Source organism: Anastrepha obliqua, chromosome 4 (genome assembly GCF_027943255.1).
Source record: "Anastrepha obliqua isolate idAnaObli1 chromosome 4, idAnaObli1_1.0, whole genome shotgun sequence".
In the NCBI taxonomy this organism is placed as follows: domain Eukaryota; kingdom Metazoa; phylum Arthropoda; class Insecta; order Diptera; family Tephritidae; genus Anastrepha; species Anastrepha obliqua.
The window spans coordinates 111796037-111817572 of NC_072895.1; the positions used below are offsets into that span (position 1 = coordinate 111796037).

The 21536-nt window shown below is 36.5% G+C and overlaps 8 protein-coding genes across 9 annotated transcripts; 4 read left to right on the forward strand and 4 right to left on the reverse strand.

Annotated features, from left to right (window-relative positions):
* Positions 1 to 714: 714 nt before the first annotated feature.
* Positions 715 to 1359, reverse strand: LOC129245382 (uncharacterized). The gene is made up of 2 exons (XM_054883500.1): positions 924 to 1359; positions 715 to 846 (listed from the first exon to the last, which is right to left on the reverse strand). Exons 1-2 carry the CDS (start codon positions 1210 to 1212, stop codon positions 746 to 748), a joined length of 390 nt encoding a protein of 129 aa, XP_054739475.1. The 5' UTR covers positions 1213 to 1359; the 3' UTR covers positions 715 to 745.
* Positions 1360 to 5280: 3921 nt separating this feature from the next.
* On the reverse strand, positions 5281 to 7772 carry LOC129245347 (phosphatidylinositol 4,5-bisphosphate 5-phosphatase A). Of its 2 annotated transcripts, none has more exons than XM_054883449.1 (2): positions 7691 to 7772; positions 5281 to 7618 (listed from the first exon to the last, which is right to left on the reverse strand). In XM_054883449.1, the coding sequence occupies exon 2, from the start codon at positions 7339 to 7341 to the stop codon at positions 6283 to 6285; it is 1059 nt and encodes a 352-aa protein (XP_054739424.1). In that variant the 5' UTR covers positions 7342 to 7618; positions 7691 to 7772; the 3' UTR covers positions 5281 to 6282. The 2 variants fall into 2 exon arrangements, with proteins under 2 accessions (XP_054739424.1, XP_054739425.1); XM_054883450.1 differs by lacking the exon at positions 7691 to 7772 and having other exon boundaries at positions 5281 to 6228; positions 6325 to 7651.
* A 719-nt stretch (positions 7773 to 8491) lies between these two features.
* On the forward strand, positions 8492 to 9627 carry LOC129245892 (protein crossbronx). The gene is made up of 4 exons (XM_054884326.1): positions 8492 to 8672; positions 8737 to 8801; positions 8870 to 8973; positions 9039 to 9627. Exons 1-4 carry the CDS (start codon positions 8596 to 8598, stop codon positions 9501 to 9503), a joined length of 711 nt encoding a protein of 236 aa, XP_054740301.1. The 5' UTR covers positions 8492 to 8595; the 3' UTR covers positions 9504 to 9627.
* On the reverse strand, positions 9518 to 10522 carry LOC129245893 (UPF0598 protein CG30010). Its single transcript, XM_054884327.1, has 3 exons — positions 10264 to 10522; positions 9988 to 10198; positions 9518 to 9925 (listed from the first exon to the last, which is right to left on the reverse strand). The coding sequence occupies exons 1-3, from the start codon at positions 10429 to 10431 to the stop codon at positions 9624 to 9626; spliced, it is 681 nt and encodes a 226-aa protein (XP_054740302.1). The 5' UTR covers positions 10432 to 10522; the 3' UTR covers positions 9518 to 9623.
* A 624-nt stretch (positions 10523 to 11146) lies between these two features.
* Positions 11147 to 11886, forward strand: LOC129244448 (phospholipase A2). Its single transcript, XM_054882081.1, has 2 exons — positions 11147 to 11490; positions 11562 to 11886. Exons 1-2 carry the CDS (start codon positions 11183 to 11185, stop codon positions 11809 to 11811), a joined length of 558 nt encoding a protein of 185 aa, XP_054738056.1. The 5' UTR covers positions 11147 to 11182; the 3' UTR covers positions 11812 to 11886.
* Positions 11887 to 11913: 27 nt separating this feature from the next.
* LOC129244447 (cleavage and polyadenylation specificity factor subunit 1) lies at positions 11914 to 16686 on the reverse strand. The gene is made up of 3 exons (XM_054882080.1): positions 16616 to 16686; positions 15184 to 16555; positions 11914 to 15107 (listed from the first exon to the last, which is right to left on the reverse strand). The coding sequence occupies exons 2-3, from the start codon at positions 16522 to 16524 to the stop codon at positions 12147 to 12149; spliced, it is 4302 nt and encodes a 1433-aa protein (XP_054738055.1). The 5' UTR covers positions 16525 to 16555; positions 16616 to 16686; the 3' UTR covers positions 11914 to 12146.
* Positions 16687 to 17417: 731 nt separating this feature from the next.
* On the forward strand, positions 17418 to 19625 carry LOC129245325 (uncharacterized). Its single transcript, XM_054883408.1, has 2 exons — positions 17418 to 17728; positions 17791 to 19625. Exons 1-2 carry the CDS (start codon positions 17518 to 17520, stop codon positions 19542 to 19544), a joined length of 1965 nt encoding a protein of 654 aa, XP_054739383.1. The 5' UTR covers positions 17418 to 17517; the 3' UTR covers positions 19545 to 19625.
* Positions 19626 to 19913: 288 nt separating this feature from the next.
* Positions 19914 to 21068, forward strand: LOC129245326 (DNA-binding protein SMUBP-2). Its single transcript, XM_054883410.1, has 2 exons — positions 19914 to 20235; positions 20290 to 21068. The coding sequence occupies exons 1-2, from the start codon at positions 20223 to 20225 to the stop codon at positions 20859 to 20861; spliced, it is 585 nt and encodes a 194-aa protein (XP_054739385.1). The 5' UTR covers positions 19914 to 20222; the 3' UTR covers positions 20862 to 21068.
* Positions 21069 to 21536: the final 468 nt, after the last annotated feature.

Sequence of the window (21536 nt, forward strand, 5' to 3'; positions counted from 1 at the left end):
AAATTTGTAATAGTATAAAGCTTAGTTTTTATACATTTCAACTTACAATCATATCAGAAACTGATTCGTCCATTGGCGGACACTTAGGGCGGTAACAACCCCTCCCCAGACACCCTAACATTCTAATTATTTATAAATCTACTTTCGTCATAGTATAAAATCTAATTTTTATATATGTTATTCAGAGATCTATAAAAATAATGTTTTCACAATCCCCAGACAGTTTTGATGGTTCCCCTATCTTCCCAGACATAATGAAGTCTACTCCAGGCGTGAGCGCGATGAATATATATGTACGTTGGCGCGAGTGAAATAGTGCGATCTGTTCTCTAAATTTATCAAGAAAATTCATTATATACATTTATAACAGATAAAAAAAGTAAATTTTTAAAGGAGAACGCAGAAAAATTTTCATATTAACAATTTATTAAATCAACAATACAATAATGCGATTTTTATTGAGTCAAGTGGAGATCTACGAAAGTTGTAAATATCAATCGAAAATTTTTTCTAGTATTGTGCAGAAAAAAATACGAAAAATCGACAGCTGATGGTAAAATTCTAGAAGTTTAAAGTTAAGAAGATAAATTTGTATGCATGTTAGTTTTACTGTAAGGAGAGAGAATAATTTAGATCGTAATTGAACCAATCGAAAAAGATTTCAATTATATTTATAATTATAGCCATTGCAATACAAAGTAAAAATATAATGTGTCAAACATTATTATTAAATCAAAAAAAATATTTAATCAACTTCATCGTCCTCGTCGGTATCTCGATTATCTTCATCACCGCTACTCCATTCTGCGGATTTGTCCTCATGAATGTCATCGTCTTCATCAGCTTCTGTAATAATTAAAGCAAGTTAGAATAATTATGAATAGTTGATAATTTCTTCATAAACAGTGAACATTATAACATACCTGACAAAGTTTGTAGAGAATCACTGACATAAGTAGGTAGCTGATCTCCTTCAAACCATTTAAAATGGTATTGATCATTTTCCAGTACCCAGCCATTATTTTCAGGTTTATGTGAAGTAGGTTTTCTTAAGTGAGCATTGTTCCAAATCGTACAAATATAATTAGCTCGTAAAAAATGCTGTAGTAGCTCATTTTCACAAGGTGGTAAACTGCTAGCATCAAAGTTTCTCAATTTTTTTCGATTGAAAGCCTCATTAATGTCGGAAACTTTGTATGAGTCTATAAACATCTGAACTCGAGCAGAATTGACATCAATTGCATTCCGAACATTATATACACTGCATATATATTTCTGAATACTATTGAAAATGTTCTTCTGTTCACTGCTGTCCTCTATTAACTTATTTTCGCCGAACTTTATAAAAGCTTTTTGGAATTCATCGTTTTTTTTTTTTAATAGTTTGTAAGGTCTTAGTTTTCCCTTTCTAAATAATGCCGGATTGTAATCGCACCCTGTTATTGCGTGGAAACCAGGCAAGCTTCGGCAAATGGATTCTCCTAACTGGGCGTGTATCTTTGTTAGATTCACGTACCTCACATTGTTTCCAGTACCCGTCAGCATCCAAATGGTCGAATCATTTTTCAAGCGATGTAAATGAGCAAGCATTATAGCGGCAATATCAGTGTCAACAGTTCGAATTACTATATTTGCTTCAAAGTTGTAATTACAGATATGAAATATAATTTTGGTATCAGCTTCCTCATGTTCCGGGCATGACCATTCTTCATTAATACCTGATAAAACTTTCCGGGAATCATTATTCATCTATTGATTGTAAATATTTAGGTGCGACAATTTTTTTATTTCGAATAGTAAAAAATTTTATATCTTCAGAATATACTTTCATAATTTTTTCTTCGAGATAGTATGCTGTGAAAACGAAGTTCATTTCAACGGAATTATCTTGATAAATTTTTTCCAATGACTCTTTATACAGTTCATGTAAATATATTAAAAAATAACATCGTCCCTTTTTAATAATATCTTCTTCGATAATGCTGCCAATTTCGTCAAAAACTTGTCTGTGATACTCTCGATTGTAATGCCAATGACTTTTACTAGATGATTTTTTTTTAGACGACACATCATTGTTAAAATGAACTCGACAATCAGTATGATAATATATTTTTGGAGCAGAGTAATTATTCAATGTAGTTGAAAACTCGTTATATTCTTCTAAACCTTCAATGTTAGAAAAAATACTACCTTTAAATTGGTTTGTTTCAGCTGCATGAAGTGGAAGCATTTTTGAGCGCACTTTCTTCTTCTGTTTATTACAAAATATACAAACAATCGGAGAGTCATTACTACTGACAACATTTTCGGGTTGAGTATTTACGTCCTCAATTACATTGTTTACTTCAGTAACATCTGGTGTACTAATGTCACCATTTTTTTGATAACTTGTCGATTGTAAGACCTCTGATTCACTAGCTAAAGTCGATTGTGAAATTGTTGAAGGTTCTGTATGTTGAGGCGGTAAATGAGATTGTTCTGTGGAGGTTGACGGCTGGAGCTTTATCAATTCAGAATATAAATTTTGTTCTGATGATTTTGGAGATTTTGTTGCGAGTTCGGTAGTGAACTCACGTACTATCGGTGTATCTGGAGATAAATTGTCTACACTAATCGACTCTTTGTTTACTCTTTTTTTCTTTTTTAAATCTGCAGGCTCCGAATTGTAGTACTGTTTATTAACGCCTGTGAATGTTTTATGGCATTCCCGGTGATAACCTCCATCTGTATATTCATCAGGCAAAATAACATTCGCATATTTAAGGTTGTGTTTTTTTCTGACTTTCAAAACAGTTCCGCACTTCTTTAATGTCTCTTCAGAAAGCAATATTAATTTCCCCTCACTTTTCTTACAAATAAAACAACTTAATTTGTTTTTTTCCGGTTCCTCCGTTTCCATGACAACACTTTATCACAATTAGACCACTTATTTTATAATAAATTTTGCAAATAAATTATTAAACGCTTGCTGTACGTATAACAGTTCACACTACATAATATACAATACGGAGTATTATACAGAGTATAAGACAGCTGATGCGCAGAAAAAGATCGCCGTAGACCAATCGCGCTATTTCACTCGCACCAACGTACATATATATTCATCGCGCTCACGCCTGGAGTGGAATTCCTTATGTCTGGGAAGATAGGGGAACCATCGAAACTGTCTGGGGATTGTGAAAACATTATTTTTATAGATCTCTGAATAACATATATAAAAATTAGATTTTATACTATGACGAAAGTAGATTTATAAATAATTAGAATGTTAGGGTGTCTGGGGAGGGGTTGTTACCGCCCTAAGTGTCCGCCAATGGACGAGGCAGTTTCTGATATGATTGTAAGTTGAAATGTATAAAAACTAAGCTTTATACTATTACAAATTTGAGACTCAATTTTACTCACCTTTACTACCTGTTACCTGCCAAAGCCACCGCGACCCAGGTTTAATAATCTGGGTTTGCTTATACCTGTATAGGAGACGTATGTAGAAAAATTTCCAACTTTTATAATTTAACGAAGGTCTGGGCGTCGCGGGCTCTCACTCTATAGAGGAGGAGGTAAATGGAATTGCAATGGAATAGGTCAAGTTACATTTACACAAACGTGCAAAATGACGAAACATTTATCAAAGTCATGAAAGATATCTTCAATTTCGATTGTGCATCAGACGTTAATAAGTCAACAACACTAAGAGGCACCATCATCGATTTGCCTTTTTCAAGACACTTTACACTCGAAACACTCCCTTTCATTTCCTACTTTTTCTATCTTCGTCCTATTCTCAAGAGAGAAATGGTTCATTACCATGCACACAGGAAGAAGGCATATGCAGTATGTGAATTTATATACCAACATATGCGCATATACATACATATATATGCTCACTCAAGTAGGACAGAGCCAGATGTCGAACGTTGCCGAACGCGGGGACCGATTGTGCTCTTTGTCGTTCGTTCCGCGCTCTCGCTTGCAGTTCAAGCACATTAGCTTACATTTGCTTGCGTACGGAATAGATTCGTATATTTGATATGCCCATATGATTTGTATGCATCTTTACATATAGATTTGTTCTTTTTGAAAATTGCGCGAAATTGTATATGTATCTGCATGTTTATATACATATATTAGTATACAACATATCTTATAAGGTATATGGTAAATATTAATGGTACCATACATTTTTTCCTTCATATATAATAAAAAAATTAATAATAATAACATTAAAACAACAGGTATTATTAACAAACTTGGTTTTATTTTAAATTCTTCAAGTAAATCAAATTAATAATAATCAATAAGAAGGCATATACAAATACAAATACGTGAATTTATATATGTACATATGCGCATAAACATACACATATACGCTCACTTAAGTAGGAGAGAGCAAGATGTCGAACGTTGCCGTCCGTTTGCTTTGTTTGCTTTGTCGTTCGTTCCGCGCTTTCGCTTGCAGTTCATTCAAGGTAACGGCAATGAGCAAGGTAACGACAAATGAGCAAGGTAACACTAATGAGCAAGGTAACGACACATTTTTTCGTTTTCGTTGCAGCCTGTTAAATCGAATTATCAGACGTTATCACGTCAAAAAATCGGTTTGGGTATACTTAATAATAATTGAAATTTCTGCCTTAACAAGGGCGCGCACCAGACCAATCTCGACGATGTAAAATCACTGAAGAATAGCCACTCGATAAGAAAGGCCTTCGGCGAAGTCTGGCGGAAAAATCCTGATCGAAGGTTAAATCAAGATAATTGTATTTGTCCAAACTAGGCACTTTGGTTTAGCAACCGTAGTCTGCCAGAATAAAGTCCACCAGTTGATGAACTGCCACAACAACAGCAACATCCAGAATAAAAACCGAAAAAATTTAAATTAAACTCATTGAGATTTGCCATAAATTACTCTGATTCCAATAAAAAAACTGATTTATGGTAGATGCTCGTATGCAGTCAGAGGCCTACCTTGTGGCTCTACCTACGCTCCGACTCTGAAAGTATTTGATGCGGTACCAGCTGATGGTAGCAGAGGAAGAGGTGTTGGTGGTGAAGAAGGACTTGGCTTCACTTATTGTTTCCAACTGGCACCGGTTAGAATGAGAAAGAAGTGACTGGCGCGCTTTGTTAGACTCGGCCAAAATCACTTAAGCGGTTATCGCAACAATCAAGAAGAAGAATGCCTGTGCCATAACTATTATATGCTTTTTAAAATGTAATATATCATTCTTTTAGCTACATATACCTACATGTAAGTAATAGTAAAAAATGCCCAAAAACTTGTGGTTATATCTGTTTTTATTTTTTAAAATATGTGTACATACAAATTTGTTTAACTTTACTATTTTTAGAAATGTAAATGAGTATATATAAAAATAACGCGCTACTTCGACTGCTTTATTCTACAATTACATGTGAACATATCGAGACTTTACATTTGACCGATTTTTGATATGTGACAATTTTTCGTGTAAAGGCAATTTTTTATGGTTTCTTATTAGAATATATTAAAATGCTATATTTCAACATTTTTCATTAGCTGAGCAATTAATTCTTGAATATCTGACTATACTTTTAATACTGTTAACTACACTTGCTTACGTAATAAAGTTTTCATATGCTCGTTGTTGTATGCAAACAGTTTTTATAGAGTATACACAATAGTAGTTTAATATATGTAAATGTAGAACAAATTTTCGAGTTTTATTCGAGTAACTTTAAATTTCTATACAAACGCAGCTTGTTAGAAAACTTTATTTATAAATCTATGTACATTCGTTTAATTTATCTTAAGGTACTATTAGTATTGCTGTCGTTTTAAAGCTTGTTTAATAATGCAACTTTATAAGTAACAATCATCTTACATAATTAAATACAAATACATGCATGTATGTACGTATGTAAATCAGAAACTTTACACTGGAGCAAGCATTAAAGAGAAATAAATAAAATTTAAATATCTCACTTAAAAATGAGATTTATGTAATCGAGATATGAAATAGTGTATAAAAACAAAAAGTGGACGTTTTTTTTATTTTTCTTTTGTAATACAACCAAATTTGAGACTAAAAAAATAGCATATGTTTCACTTGCTGGGCCCTTGGCTCTTATCACGCTTTCAAACACTTGGCTCTGCTTATCAGACTTGTCGTTTAAAATATCTTGTTTTGTAAACGTTTTTGTTTTGCTTTAATACAATGGCGCTAGCTGAGCATTTTCGCTATCGAGCTGCAGATAGACAAACAAGAAAAAATTAAAACAAACAAGTTGCGTTGCGAAATTTTAGTATAATGTCAACAAAGCTGCAACAAATAAGATAGTTACACTCGCTAAAGGCGTTTCGGTACTGCCGCCACCATGTGTTAGCTCGTACAGCTCCTCGTCTGTCTGTGTTTGTGCCTCTATTTTGTAGAGAAATTCAGCCGACACGGGTTTGTGATCGGAGAGAATATACTCCGGATGCGACTTATACGATATTTGTGTAATATTCAATGTTATATCAGGATAACGATTCTCTTGCACACGATACAAGATGCGATCACACCATGCTGGACGTCGCTTCAAATCGTATTCGGATTGACCTTCGATAAATTTGAAAGTGGGTGGAAAAGTGGGCAACTGTTCGGTGAGTAGTGCGAATGCATTGCCTGTCGAGCGCACCAACGATAGTTGATCACGTTCCAATAACTCATCCAGCTTGCCCTGCTCCACCAATGAGCGTACATCCCATGCGGAATCAGTTCCGGTTAACCGGAAATTGAGATCACCAAACCAGAAAACGTAATCATGATCGAAAATGCTACGATATTTTGGAGTTTTATAGTGATGATTATTCACTATTTGATTGTAGTCTTCAATACGTTCATTCAACTTGTTGTCATGTGCAGCTAGATGCGAGCCAACGAATGTCACACCCGTACCATAGAGACTCATTCGAATGCTTACAGCCCCTTTGTTACCCCAAAATCCACCCAAACCGGTGCGTGTGCTCTGAACTTCAATATCTTTCATGTGGGGTTCATGCTTGGGTTGCGCAAAGAGCATTATGAGTATTCCCTGCAACTGTTCCGTCCCTACCTTAATATAATCGTGAGGGACGAGATGCTCGCTTATTTTAAATGTCCATTTGTCATCATTGAAGATGTTGAGGATCTGATTTTTGGCATCAGTACTGACCTCCTGCAATGCCACAACGTAGATATCCGGCAATTGCTGGTCTGGACACGAAGTTGTTCCATTTAATGACAAAACTTCTGTCATAGAAATGTCCCCCGGATGATGAGTTCCTACATTCCAAGTAAGAATGTAGATGCACAAATTGGCAATGATTGATGTGCTCATAGCTTTCACGAACTTAGTCACTGCAATCTAATGTATTACTCACATAAGCCTTGGGAATGTTGCGCTGATGCAAACTTTTTTGTTCCGCCACGATCAGGTTTCTTGACAACTACTAAACCACAAACTAGCGTATGTATTGCTACGTTACCACGATCTGTTGACTGTCAAATATGCTTTGTTTCTTGCTGGCCTTCAATTCCAATTTCAGCATTCAGAAATATCTTTGGGGTATTTTATATTTAGGGAAGAGTTTTGCCCGTGATTGTTTAATTAAAACCTAGGAAAGAAAAGTTGCCTAATCAACTTGCTAATTAAGTTAACAAAGACAATAGTAAATTATTTTACCCACCTTCTTCGATCGCCTGTATAGGTTGCAACTTGTGCTGTTGTTTGAAGAAAACATATGATTAACTTTACATATATACTTATGTATGAGCTGTGTTTAATCGGTTCTTGCTCTGTTGGTGTTGAGTTTAATAAAAATAGTTGACAACTCTTGATTCACTCAGGATTACACTAATTATTATTACAAAATAGCAACACAGCAAATTGCTTAAGTTATATCACAAATTATTTTCAAAATTTATTTTCTCATCATTTTATGGCAACAAGTTATATTTTGAATTTGGATAAACGTGTTTACTATGGATATGGCAGTTTACATCATCAGGTATATTATAATTGGCACAATCACAATTTTCTCTTTTTTAATCATTTTTTATGTCGACTTATGAATTTAATTAAATGAATAAAGGGCTACGAATTTCGCTTTAAAAGTATTCATTACTCTGAAAACTTGCTCCACTTCTGCATTTGATTATGGAAATGACAAGAGCCGAATTTATAAAATGTTTCATATTTTCAAATGAATTCAGATACGAGTATATGGATTCTGATATGAATATTTATGCGTCGTAACTTGAATATCTATGGCTTGAACCCATTTCAATGTATTAAAATTTGTAAATTCTTGTAAATTCAGTACTGGCATAGCTTAAAATAAAATATTTCAATTAACTTTATGTTTTTAAGTATCTATGAGAAATGCATTTAGTTTAAAACTAAAGTTTAAAGGCACTAGACTATTGTTTGGCGTGTTAATATTCAAAAAGCGCAAAGTTGGCAACTATGCAGTGACAGTTCATACTTTCACACATTGTATTTATTTATGTTTCGCTTATAATTCTTCAATTCCTGCATTATTTGCTGTGAGCTGCTCTATTTACATTCTTAAAAACTAAATCTGAAAAAAAAATGACTCTGGATGCACATAAGGAAGAAGATAAGCTGCTAACCACCATACAGCAGGAATATAAAATTCTTGCGGAATAGTAAGTAGAAACATACGTACGTCTATTTACAGATATAGAACACCAATAATAACTATTTTTGCAGTAAAATGATCGAGTCAGAAAAAATAGGCGGAGTTTATGTGATACCATCTTATGGAAACTCACTATGTAAGTTCAGTCAAGAGAAAGTAATTTACATTTTCTTACATATAACATTCATCGTTCATTCATTTTAGTGTGGTTTGGTGTTATATTCGTGCGTCAAGGCTTTTACGTAGATGCGATATTTCGCTTCACAATTCTTTTGCCGGATAAATTTCCCGATGACAAAAGTTTGCCTGTGAGTGAACCAGCATTTTTTACTATTTCTATCAACTAATTATATTTTTGTTTACAAATTTCTAGACCGTTATATTTCAAAATGAAATTATACATCCACTAATTTGCCCCTATACCGGATCTTTAGATATTTCATGCGCTTTTCCTTATTGGCGGAGTGGCGAAGATCACATTTGGCAGTTGCTGAAATACATACAGGCTATATTTGTTGACCCCATTGAGTGCGGACGTCTCGCCACTGCAGGCGCTAAATATAATAATGCCGAGGCGGCGGAGTTGCTAACACAGAATCGTGCTGAATTCATAGCGCGTGCAAAGGATTGCGCTACGACTAGCAAAGAGCGTATCTACGATGAACCACCAACTGAGGATCCGCACTATATAGTATTTGAGAAATTCGACGCCGACGTGCATGGACCAGTACGTGATCGTATTTTTTCAGGCAAGGAACTTGCAGAAAATGTAGCTGTGCCGTCGAATGGGCTTTCCTGGGTAAAGGAAGGTGAATTCAAACCACTCAGCGTTGACTAATAAAACTAAGCACATTTAGTAGCTTATAAAAATGTTACGTATTTTTTTAATTTACTAATATTATATATTGCTAGTATTTAACATTATGAAAAATATATTTATCGAAAGTTTATCACAACTTTAATTGTGTGTTGCTTGCTCAAATATTCCATAGCGTTGCGTATGCCCCACCCAATCATTTTCCAATTGTACACGTTGACCACGCCACGTAAAATGTGTGGGCGGTTCCTGCTCACCGTTAATAAATTCAAAATTTCGGCTCAGCTCAATAGCTAATTTCGAACGTATCAGACCAATGCCACCCACTTTAGGCCAGGCAGGATGGTAAACCCGACCTGTTTGAGGGTTCATATAAATTTTTTGTGGCAGAAATTCGGTGCATAGCTGCTCCCCGCCATGCGCATATAACAAACGATCATTATCTGGAATAGTTGGTATACGAAAGCAAAAAATAAAGTTTATATTCTTTGTTGCAGATATTTACCTTCACAATTTTGTGATACATGTGTGAAGACAATTGGCGTATCATCACAACGTATAAAATTACGTTCGCGTCCACATAGGGATAGATATGGGAAATCCTCGCGATATCGTTTTGTATCGTTCAGTTTTAGACGACTGAAGAAAAATTTTAGAAATTTTTTCTCCTTAAAACATGAAGTGAAGTTCTTCATTTTAGCATCATCCAAAAATAGCTAAGAGCATTTAATACTTGACCATTATTAAAATACACAAAGAGTTTCAATTTCAAACTTCTTACCATTCCCTCATGATCTATAAAATAAAAATATTCACGTATTTTTGGCTCTGGCTCTTGGCCCTGCACGTAACTAATACCACGTACTGAATTGCAGCCTAATACGCATGTAGCTGCAGTGAATTTATTCACTCTAGTTGTAGCGCAATTTAATAAATGTCTAAGCAACATTTTAAAAACGTATTTGAGTACCACGTAAATTAACTACAATTAAGAAACCTAATCAGCAGTTGCTTAAAGTGGTCTGAAAATCAAAACAAAAAACAGCTGATTTGTTGCATCCTGCGTACAAATGCATTTGACAAACGCAAAGAAACAGGAAGTTGGCTCTTTAACGGAAAAAATGAGAAGAGGAAACATCTACAAATTAAATGTCTGAAAACAAAGTATGTAATTTAGAAACTGTACGCGAAAAACTAATGATGCACGGTATAAGGAAAACATCATTTAAACTTTGCGTACAAGAGCCATACACATTCTTGCATGTGAATTCTTTTTTAGTTACACGTAGGAATTTTTTATAGTGCATAACAATTGCCATTTAGTTTATGTGCTCAGCGTGCAGTTGGTATTGTTGTAGTACAATCAAACACACCTCAGAAACACGGGACTTTGCGATATCATAACTAAACTCTCGCTGAAGCGTAGAATGGCGCAAAATTTCATACATTTAATCCATGTGTAAATATTGTAAATAGGTTTTGGAAACATTAAGTTATGTCTCTGTATGTACTATATGTAAGCACAAGGTAAATTTTAATAATTCGTTGGATTGAAATTTCAGCACAATGTCATTATGGCTTATCAGCCTTACTTACGTTTAAGGTCAATAGGCTTTCACAACAATCTGCGATTGGCACACGCTTGGGTACTTTGAAGTTTTGCATTCAAAATTTAGTCTATTAACAGCTTACTACGAATCATGAATTCTTTAAAATATACATTTATTTTCAATACTCTACTTCTCGTTACGATTGTCGGAGCCTTCAAAGAAGAGTCAATATTCGAAGAGGAGGATATCTATCAACAAGCATTGCCTCCAATTCCTTACACCGGCATAACAGTACCAGGCACAAAGTGGTGTGGTCCTGGAAATACAGCTGCAAACTACAATGATTTAGGTACACAACGTGAGGCGGACATGTGTTGTCGGGCGCACGACCACTGCGAGGAGATATTGGAACCACGTCAAACCTTACATGGACTAAATAATACCGATTTGTTTCCAATGTAAGTAAGATTGAATTAATTGGTTTTCCAAAACTAGTGGAGGATATTCACAAGCAATTAAATAATTTCAGTTTGAAGTGCACTTGTGAGCAAACTTTTTTAAACTGTTTGCAAACCATTAACGATATGGTGGCAAATACACTGGGACGCGTCTACTTTGGCACAAGAAAGAAGTGCTTCGCGAATGGGTATCCTATCGTGAGGTGTAAGGAACATCAAAGCGGTACGTTCTGGCAGCGTTGTATACGTTATGAGGTAGATAAAACGCGACCGAAAATATGGCAGTTCTATGATATGCCATTTTATAGTTTTAGGCGCTAGGCTGACTGTCGAGAAAAGTAAAAGAGATCAATGATTATAAACTAAACGATAATAATAAAAACTAATTTAAAACAAGTTTGATTTATTTTAAAGTCACCATACCTTCAACAACTTCCTGATCCATTGAAAAAATTTAGAAGCTATGTAAAAAAAAATTTGAAATCTGAAGGAAGTTGAACGGCTACAATTATTTAAGAATAATTTATTTAGTCCAATTGTTGTATTAATCATAGACATATTGTTGTTTTATCGTACACATAACTACCTGCTGAAGTACTTATCAACTATTTTAAATCATAAAGAATAACAGTAAGTATTTTAAATAATAAAGTGCCTTAGAATACCGCCGCAATACGCTCAATGTCCAACAGATCGGCCAGAATTTCTTCTGTGCGTGTGCCAATTTTTTTCGCCACCTCACTTTTTTCCGCTGTCGACATCATTGTGTAAGACCAAATTAGATCACCGTCAAGAATGCAGCGGCACGGATTTAGCGATAACTTTTTAGAGCACTTCACCGTACGGAACTCCTTTGGATTCAGTCCACCCAAATGTTCTTGGTAGGACAGCAAAACATTTTGCAACATTAAAAACCGCCGGTACACCTTCTCAGGCAAAGGCAGACAGTAGCCAAGCGCGCCATCCAGAGTACCAAAGAATACAATATGCTTATTTTCGTATAAGAATGGCTGTCGCTGGTGCTGGCCGCGTTGGTGGCATTGTACACGAAACATTGTATTTACCCCCTGACCAAGGTGATAATCTGCTTTGCGTATCAATTTCTGGCCGCCGATAGATTCGCGAGATTCTGGCTGGTACATGTAGACCAGGAAGTTTTTGTCTACATCTGTGACTAGGAATCCCAAATTACTGTTGTCCACCATGAATTCAATATTGTAGACCTGCAGGTGATTGAAGTCACGTGACGCAAGCGATAGTGTACGGAATTCCTCTTGGAAACGGAGCAAACTGACAGATTTGTAAACGTCAGCAATTAAAATTAGTGACTTGACCGATATTATTTGATGCACGTAGATATTTGTGTCAATAAAGGCAACCCCAATGAGATCATCATCTGTCAACTGCCACAAATATATCTTTTGACCCAGTGCCGTTACCAGAAAGCCGAGCACATCAGATATGGCTGAAACGGGACCCTTTTGCTCTTTTTTGAAAACTTCCTTCAATTTAAACTTCGTTAGAGGTTTTCCTGGTTCAGGTACCACTTCAATTATGTCGTAAATGTGTATATTGCCGCGTGAAGTGATGTCTTCGCTGTAGTTGAAATTCGTACCAATACAAAGGTATTCTTTAAGACCGGAACGGGTACCCTCATAAGCGAGCTTTACAATTTTGAAAGCGGTCACATGCTCCCATTCCTCGAATTCTATGGAAGCATCTGGCACTATTTCCCATGTCTCCGGACTCATAAGAACCATGGCAAATTTAGAAGCATTGGGATAGATAAATCGTTCGCCTTTATTTTCTTCTGTCAATTCTTTGTCTTCACCGTTGAAGCGATAGTACTTGTTGGTAGGTTCTTCGGTCTGCGTAATTAGGCAATAGACACGATTTTCGCGATGGTAGACTATTTGGCGTGGTGTACACCGCAACGGCACTTTACGCACCGGCCACACGGAATCGTAGGTCAAATAAGTAGGCAACACCGATATCTTTAGCTCAGCCGTATGATCGAAGTACAAAAACCCGTAAGGACAGTTGACATTGTTAAAGGGCGCAAAACTGCGGATAACGCCATTGCCATAAAACTTGTGAACGCGCAACTCGCCCTTGACGGTGAGAAAAAGGAAATGTGGATTCACGCCACAGATCATTACGCCATTGTGCCCACTAATGTTGGCAAAGTAACGTAGTTTGCTGACGTAACGCTCCTGTAGATTGTATGATTCCAGCTCACTTTCCAAATCATCCACTTCCATACTGGATGGCTGCACATCTAGCATATTAAGAGTTTCCAATTTACGAAAACGGATTTTTAAATGACCTTTTGGATAGCGGAACACTTGATAGATTAGTAATTCAAGGCGCGTACGTATCAGAAGTAGTGGACGCATGCCTTGATTGCCCAAACCCACCATGCTGATTTCCAGAGCCAATGGTGAATTTGCATGTTGCGGCATACAATTTAAGAGTATACCGGCTTTGCTATTTTCCTGATTGCTAAGTGGCACTGGCACGAATTCCATTGAGTCACTAAGCACAATACCGCCATTGCCCACATCGTTCACTAAGTACATCAACTTCATATCGGGCATTGAATAAATTTCCAAAGTACCCGATTCACGCGCTGTGATCAGCCAGTAAGTGGGTTTCACTTGCGGCAGCAAACGTCGCCACCAATCAGTATTTTTTTGCTTCGACTGTTTTGCAAGATCGGCCATGCTATTCATCTTGAAGGCGTTACCCGACTCACCATACAAAAGGTCCTCTTCATCTTCGATTTTCATATGCGGTTCCGCTTTCATGTATCCCAAGCCAGCGTATAACAAATTGCCACCGCTGCCTGTTAGATTGAGCACATCATCCGATTTCGCGGTGAATAAACCAGACAAGTCCTTATATGCGGCTATTGCAATCACTGCAGGCATGCTGCTTATTGTATTCTTGTTAATTGCAAGACGCGGTGAGCCTTTTGTTTCACGCAAAGCTAGCGTTATTACCTGGCCATTTAGCACACGCAAACAAACATATGGATCCGCAATTGAGACCTGCACCACTGGTGAGCCCACATCGATGGGTACATTTTGTATGAGACGTGTACCTTGTAGCAGCCGCACATTGCGAGTTGTCGCCTGTACTATGAAACGATTTTGACCAAGATTACCGACAAAAATGGTTGGTTGTTGACAGCTGAAGCCGGTATTCTCAATTTCGTTTATCTCGTCACCGGTTTGTAGTACTAGCGATGAGGAACGTTGCGACAATATCATAAAGTCGTGATGATCGTGCCGTGTATTCTTCTTGCTGGCATCATCATACACGGTCCATACGTCCAAGCAACCTTCTAGCTCGAAGCTTGTTATGACTTGCGGTGTAATACTGTTAACGAAGACACAAAGTGCTCCGTTTTTACTGTGACCACTAGAAGCGACAACTTCAATCTTTAACTCAGCCAAGTTCTCTACGTGCGGACGAAGCGTTACGCCATCTTCTTCAAATTCCACACGTTCACCGGCGCACATAAAATTAATGGGGCCAACATTTAGCAAACTGTCACAGACTTCAAAAATGTATTTGCGTAATTGAACCGAGGTCTTTGCACCTGTACCATATACCTAAAAAGTATATATTACATACTTACATTATTACGTTAAGATTATATAAAGCACAGTATCAATTCGAAAATCCCACCTCTAACTCTTCATCCTCAATGCGTCGTGCTTTAGGCAAAGACTCGTCGTTAGCTGCAGCCATTTCGTTTGTTTCCACATCTTCCAGTGTTATTACAGTACTCTGATCCTCTTCGGTGAAATGCAGCAATAGGGAGTTCCCTAGGCGTGACCCGAGAAATAGGTACTCCGACTGACAGACACACATACAGCTGGTCAGCACACTAGCCGCGGCCTTATGGAAATGGAAATTTCGCACCGTACGCATAGAGTCAACGCATAGTGTCAGAACATATAGTTCGCCCCCCTTAAGCGAGATAACCAATTTGTCGATGTCAATAAAGGTGAGACTCGCCGCGTCAAGTGAGATGCGCACACCATCCTGCGGCTTAAGCGGGAAATTTGTACTATGATCCGCTGAACTATTTAGACTGACACCGTACGGTGGCACACTTTGATTAAGATAAATTATGGAATTAACAGTTGTGACTAGGCAACCGCCTATCGGTTTCTGTATAGGGAAAACTTGTAAGCAATCGAATGGTAATCCAGTTACAGTCCAGATTACTGGGTGCACGCGTTGTTGTATATTTAATGATATTGCTACAAGCACACAAGTATCAGAACGTACGCAAACACGTCCAGCAAAGGTGCGCACTGGTTCGTATAGTATTAACAACGTTGGTTCATAATAACCGTAGAGAAATTGTAAATCAAGCACATTGTCAATTTTTTCGTCCAATTCGCGCAATGCTATTAAATACGAAGCAAGTATTGGTGTGCGAGCCACCAAAGCTGTTGGTGTTTTCTTTATAGGTTTTACATCCGCCAATTCAATTTCATCTAAACTGTTGTCTTTTCGAAATGGCAGCACTACTAATTGTTTACCATATACTAACATCACCGCACAACGGGAATCTGGATCAACACGTACCATTGGTACAAAATAACGTCCGGTCCATCCACCGCGCACATCTTCCTCTTCAAAAAAGTGCAAGGAAAGCGTTTTCAAAGCAAATGTATCTGGATCATGTTGCATTACCGACAATTTTGCATCTTTGAAACTTATGAGAAGTGCATCACGTAAGGAACCCGCTAGCGATACGCTCTGTAGCGACATAACATTGCCATAAAGGGTATAGGTTGCTAGACATTCCAGGCGCATTTTTGGTGGTGCACGCAAATCGTTAGTATTTAGCAACTTTTGACGTTGTGCGGCATCGAGATGAGGAAAAATACGATACACTTTGAGTATATTGGCGCCTGCTATGACAAGGTTCTCCTCAGAATTGTTGAAGAAGTGACAGCAAATTGCGAATTCCACCCCAGTGGCGGGATGAGACTGTTTGCACAGTGAAAACATTGTTAACCAAATGCGCGACTGTTGGGAAATACTGCAATGTTAAAAAATTATTACTTCTCACTGAAAAATTAATCAAAATTCAATAATTTACTCAGTTAAACCGCTACTTTTCGATTATCTACTACACGCGCAAACAAAACAATTGTTGTCATTGAATTACGCCAAGTGTAGTGATGGACGCTATCGAGCAAAAACTATCAAGTTTTCGATTGTTCAAAATTTTTTTTTGTTTTAATTTTAAATAATAGAATTGTTAAATGAACAAAAACATAACGCAGCGCTAGCAACGGAGGCTTTCAGCTTCAAAAATTTTAATTCCTTCAATAGTCTTCAACAAATTACTAATTTTTCACTCGTTCTTCACACAACACAAATTTTTTATTACATTTTTTTATCAATTTATGTTTTATTAAAACCTCAGCAAAATGCAATTCATGCAAAGATCTGTCTGAAAGGGTTTCTCCTAAAACTGACCAATCAATACTGACAGAAGTTATATACATACTGAAAGAACCAAAACTAGATAATTTATTTATAACCTATGGTTGTATGTTTGACTTTACTACTAAAAAAAAAAAAATATTAAATAAATAAAAAAAATTCGTAAAATAACAAAATAAATATTTTACTTTGGATATATATAATATTTCTTGTACATTATTTTTTAATTTTATTATAATATTAAAGTCGAAACAGGTAAGTGACTATATTTGAATGAACCAATAAACGTGAGAATGAGTGAAGAAATCGATAGTCTAAATCAAATATTAACTAACTATCGATAGTTCCCAACACTAGTATTGATTATAATTTGGCAACACTGAATCGACTTGGCCTTATCGTTGTTTATACACGTTTTTGTATTTTGTTTTGCTACGGCTTGGACAGTTTGACAGTTCGCATGTCGCATAAGTAAAAAAACACGTTCTAGTAAACTTCCTAGGCATTCGCTATAGAATTTAACTATCTACAGAAAATCTAAGCAACTTAACTATGGAATCGGAAATTAATGGTGCTGTTGTGGATAACAACAAAAGGCGACAAAAGAAAAAGAAGAACAACAGTCGGTTCCTGCGCAATGCAAAGGGGTTTGCCAAGCAGGGAATCTACGGCCGCGGCACCCACATTGATGATGATCGGTATAATTATTTTATCAATATATTGGACGCCATGAAAAATGGCTTTGAAGATGTAGAGGAAAAAGGTGAATTATTTTCGTTTTTAAAAAATATTTTTTTTTTTATCATTTCATTTTTTCATTTTTAGTTAACATGGCCAATAATGTATTCGCCCAAACCACTGAAGAAGAAGTTCATTTGGCTTCTAATCAGATTGTAAGTAAAGCACTGGAGTCTTTAATTGGTTTTGTGGACTCGGAAAACTTGGAGCGTTTCTTTAGAGCATTTGGCGACAATTTCCGCCCCGTTTGCTCGGATGGCTTTGCCTCGCATGTCTTACAAAAAATGGTGGAGATTGCGTTTTTGCGCGCATTAGGAAAAGACAGTTTAAAAAATGCCACCGGAAACGTTGAAGGTACAATTGAGATCGCAGATGCACCAGCAGCTAAACGCGCTAAAATCGAGGTTCCGTCATTTAGTGAAGAGTCATACAACCTTGAAACGGATTTCAGTACTGAACATCGGCATCAGTGCAGTCAGTTTGTTGAGCGCGTGAGTAAGTTTTTACTAAACAATTTGGAAGATTTCGTATGGGACTCGTGTGCTAATCATATCACGCGTACCAGTATACTTAGCTTGGCGGGTGTGCATGTGGCGAAAGTGGCATTCGAAAAGGGTGGTGCTGATATTGCGAAAAATAGAAAGTTGTATACCGTACCTAAGGGATGGACGGAAGTACTAGCAGAATTTCCACAACGTTTAGAAATGTGGCCCCAATTCCCAGATTTTCCTTATCAAGAACACTCTTCAGCATTGCTTGGTACCATTTGCATTGCTTTACGCGCAACCGACAAACAACTCCTAAAGCATTTCGGCAAAAAAATATTAATGGATGCGTTTATCAAGACGGAGCAAAGTGAAGAAGAGGAGGAAAAGAAACAAGAGTTGGATAAAGATGATGAAAATGAATCTAAAGAGAATGTTAACACAGTTCAATTACCAAAGGTATTTGCATACCAATCGGCTGTCATCTTGCTGGAAACGCTGCTTACAGTGGCTGGCGCAAAACTATTTACTCAGCTCTATGCCATGCTATTCAGCGGACGGATATCTCAACTTGCGAAAACGCGACTTACAAATTTCGCTGTACAAAAACTTCTGCAAAACATAAAAGAGAAGGAAGATTTCGAAAACGTTTTCAACGAGTTGGGTAGTGACGTTGAGGAGCTGCTAAAAATTGGGCATACGGGTGTTGTGGAAGCGCTCTCTGGAGCCTGCTTGCGGCTTGGTTTAAAACAAGCGCAATGCATTGTAGCTCTACAAACGGCTCTCCATACGCCTGCAAGCGATAAACAAAAGGCTAAGACTTTCTTCCATTGTGTTATCAAGCTAAAACCATATGAAGTGGCGCAAACGGACAAAAGTGGTTTTGTGCACCTCCATGGCTCATTGATAGTACAACACATTTTACGATTCAACAAGCCAATTTTTCTGGTCAATTGCATATTGGAGACTCCCGCCGAGCAACTAGCTACCATCTTCAATACACCAAATGGTTCACATATAGTTGACGCATTTCTGCAGAGTAAATATATAGGAGAGAAATCACGTGAAAAATTGATAAGGCATATGGACGGGTTCTATGTGGACTTGGCCATAACTAAGTTTGGTTCACGCGTAGTGGAGAGTTGTTTTGCGGCCGCGCAAGAGTCGCAAAAGTCACATATTGTGAAAGAGCTGGCAGATAAAGTGAATATGCTAAAGGGTACACCTTTTGGTAGGCTACTGTATAATAAATTCCGCGTTGAGACATTCAGACTTTCGGCGACACAATGGAAGGCCAGTTTACATGCGAACAAAGAGCAGAAGGTCGACAAGTTGTTTAAGGATATTATTAATTGATTAATTAAGGATACTATCTTTTCTTGGTTCGATGTATTTTGAATTTTTTCTTTTATGAATATTAAAAATGATAATACACTACTTGGTTCATATGTATCTACATATCTAAGTATTTAATCCACACCGTTTCGTTGGAAAATAACCAGAAATGAGCTTCGATAGAAGTCTTTATGCTGTTTAAAACGGCAAATGTTTATTTTACAAGGAATTAACAGAGCAATTTTTTTCGATATGTAAATTGTTTCATATATTTTCATAATTTATTTTTTCTCTTTAAAACATTAAATAAAAAAATAAAAATGTTTTTACATAAAAGAAAACACTTATTGTTTTTCCGATCAACTTGGTTTTTTAAATGGTCAAGTAGTTTTCGAGATATTTAGGTTTTTCAAATACGTAAATTTCGAAAAAAAATGTTTAGCCTCGTTGCAATCAATTATAAAAATTCCATCGAACCTCATTTTTTTAAATCGAAATGGGGCAAGTTCCTCATGTATTTCACGCATTTCAAAATTTCTTGGCAAAACAAAAATTCGCCCATTAACTCTAATAGTGAATGAAATTCAAAGTAATCGGGTTAAACGCCAAAAGCTGTATTTTTTTTTTTTTTGTTTTTTGAATACGTCAAAATCATCTGTCCTGTAATTTTATTTCATTTGTAAACAAAAGTGAGGAGACATGGAAAAGAAAGGTGAGAATAAACAAATTGAAGAACATTTTGATTTAAGTATATTTTTAATCGCAGACAATCAAAACAAATCCGCGGCTGATAAGATGGCAACGAAAATTCCCAGCTCTCCTGATAAAGCTCTTGAAGATCCACTTTTCCCCATAGCGCCCGGTAAGAGTCGCCCTAATTATGGCACCAATAACACCTTAGAATTGTTGGAAGGCATTCCCACTGAAGTGGTAAATTTAAAGTTGGATGATGTATTAACTGCAGTAAAGGATGTGGATAACATGTGTGACTATCCACGTTGCAAAACTATAACGAAACTTATGGGACAAGATTGCGAGCTATGTCGCAAACGATTTTGTTTCAAGCATGGACTGCCTGAGGTACATGGATGTGGTGAAGCAGTGAAACGAGAAGAGCGTGTTAAATTTCTACACCCTAAGCCAGCGAAAACCATACGTGAAGAAGCAGATTTAGCTCAAGCGAAAAAACGTCTCGAGTCCAAACTGAAGGACATGCAAGTGAGACGTATGCAGAAAGTAAATGGTGGCCCTCCGATTACAATCAAAGGTGGAAAAGGCGATGCAGGTGGAAATGATGCAGGCGATAGAAAGGGTTCCAGACGAAAGAAGGGGAAGTAAATAAAATATAATCAATAAAAGATAGATTCTGTCAGTTTCGGATACTTTTAAGTATTTCTGAACATAAGAAAATAGAATACGAAATGGTCATCACTACTCTATAAAGTTATGCAACTCAATTCTTAATAAATTTATTTGTGAAAATAATATCTTATCTTATAATATGTATAAAATCAAAAAATGGGTAAATTAAAAATGCGTAAATTCCAAAACACAAAATTAACTTTTAATAAAAAATTTTGTAAAATAAATATGCACCAATTTGGCGAATTATACCATTATACCAATTTGGCTTACCATCCAAAAATCAAGTTTAGTAATAAAAATGAAAAAGTAATAAATCGGTATATTTATAGAAAACAAATCAAAAGGCATCGAAAAATAAATACAAACATTTTTTTTTGGTTTATTACTACTATACCGACACAAAAGATTGATGTGTGAAAAAATGTATTTATTTTTAGGTTTACGGCCGGCTGGTGACATGTCCTTTAGAAACTTATACATTTTTTTTATATTACCTTCAGTCACGTCTTTTAAAAGTAGGAGAGGATATGTGATAAAATATTTTGTGTTTGAAGGAGTTTCATCAGTTTTGCTCAAATCAAACTGATCGCAAGTATTTTACATCCGTACTGTACTCGAATCAACTCTACTTGTTTGCCGTCATTTGTC

Bases quoted from the DNA above. Each gene is read 5' to 3' on its own strand.
- LOC129245382 (XM_054883500.1), bottom strand. From the start codon at position 1,212: ATGTTTATAGACTCATACAAAGTTTCCGACATTAATGAGGCTTTCAAT. The intron at 847-923 runs GTATGTTATAAT...TAATTATTACAG, and splicing joins TTCTCTACAAACTTTGTCAG to AAGCTGATGAAGACGATGAC.
- LOC129245347 (XM_054883449.1), bottom strand. From the start codon at position 7,341: ATGAGCACATCAATCATTGCCAATTTGTGCATCTACATTCTTACTTGG.
- LOC129245892 (XM_054884326.1), top strand. From the start codon at position 8,596: ATGACTCTGGATGCACATAAGGAAGAAGATAAGCTGCTAACCACCATA. The intron at 8,673-8,736 runs GTAAGTAGAAAC...CTATTTTTGCAG, and splicing joins TATAAAATTCTTGCGGAATA to TAAAATGATCGAGTCAGAAA. The intron at 8,974-9,038 runs GTGAGTGAACCA...ACAAATTTCTAG, and splicing joins CCGATGACAAAAGTTTGCCT to ACCGTTATATTTCAAAATGA.
- LOC129245893 (XM_054884327.1), bottom strand. From the start codon at position 10,431: ATGTTGCTTAGACATTTATTAAATTGCGCTACAACTAGAGTGAATAAA. The intron at 10,199-10,263 runs GTAAGAAGTTTG...AAATGCTCTTAG, and splicing joins TTATAGATCATGAGGGAATG to CTATTTTTGGATGATGCTAA. The intron at 9,926-9,987 runs GTAAATATCTGC...CAACTATTCCAG, and splicing joins TGTATCACAAAATTGTGAAG to ATAATGATCGTTTGTTATAT.
- LOC129244448 (XM_054882081.1), top strand. From the start codon at position 11,183: ATGAATTCTTTAAAATATACATTTATTTTCAATACTCTACTTCTCGTT. The intron at 11,491-11,561 runs GTAAGTAAGATT...AAATAATTTCAG, and splicing joins AATACCGATTTGTTTCCAAT to TTTGAAGTGCACTTGTGAGC.
- LOC129244447 (XM_054882080.1), bottom strand. From the start codon at position 16,524: ATGTTTTCACTGTGCAAACAGTCTCATCCCGCCACTGGGGTGGAATTC. The intron at 15,108-15,183 runs GTGGGATTTTCG...TATACTTTTTAG, and splicing joins TTGAGGATGAAGAGTTAGAG to GTATATGGTACAGGTGCAAA.
- LOC129245325 (XM_054883408.1), top strand. From the start codon at position 17,518: ATGGAATCGGAAATTAATGGTGCTGTTGTGGATAACAACAAAAGGCGA. The intron at 17,729-17,790 runs GTGAATTATTTT...TTTCATTTTTAG, and splicing joins TGAAGATGTAGAGGAAAAAG to TTAACATGGCCAATAATGTA.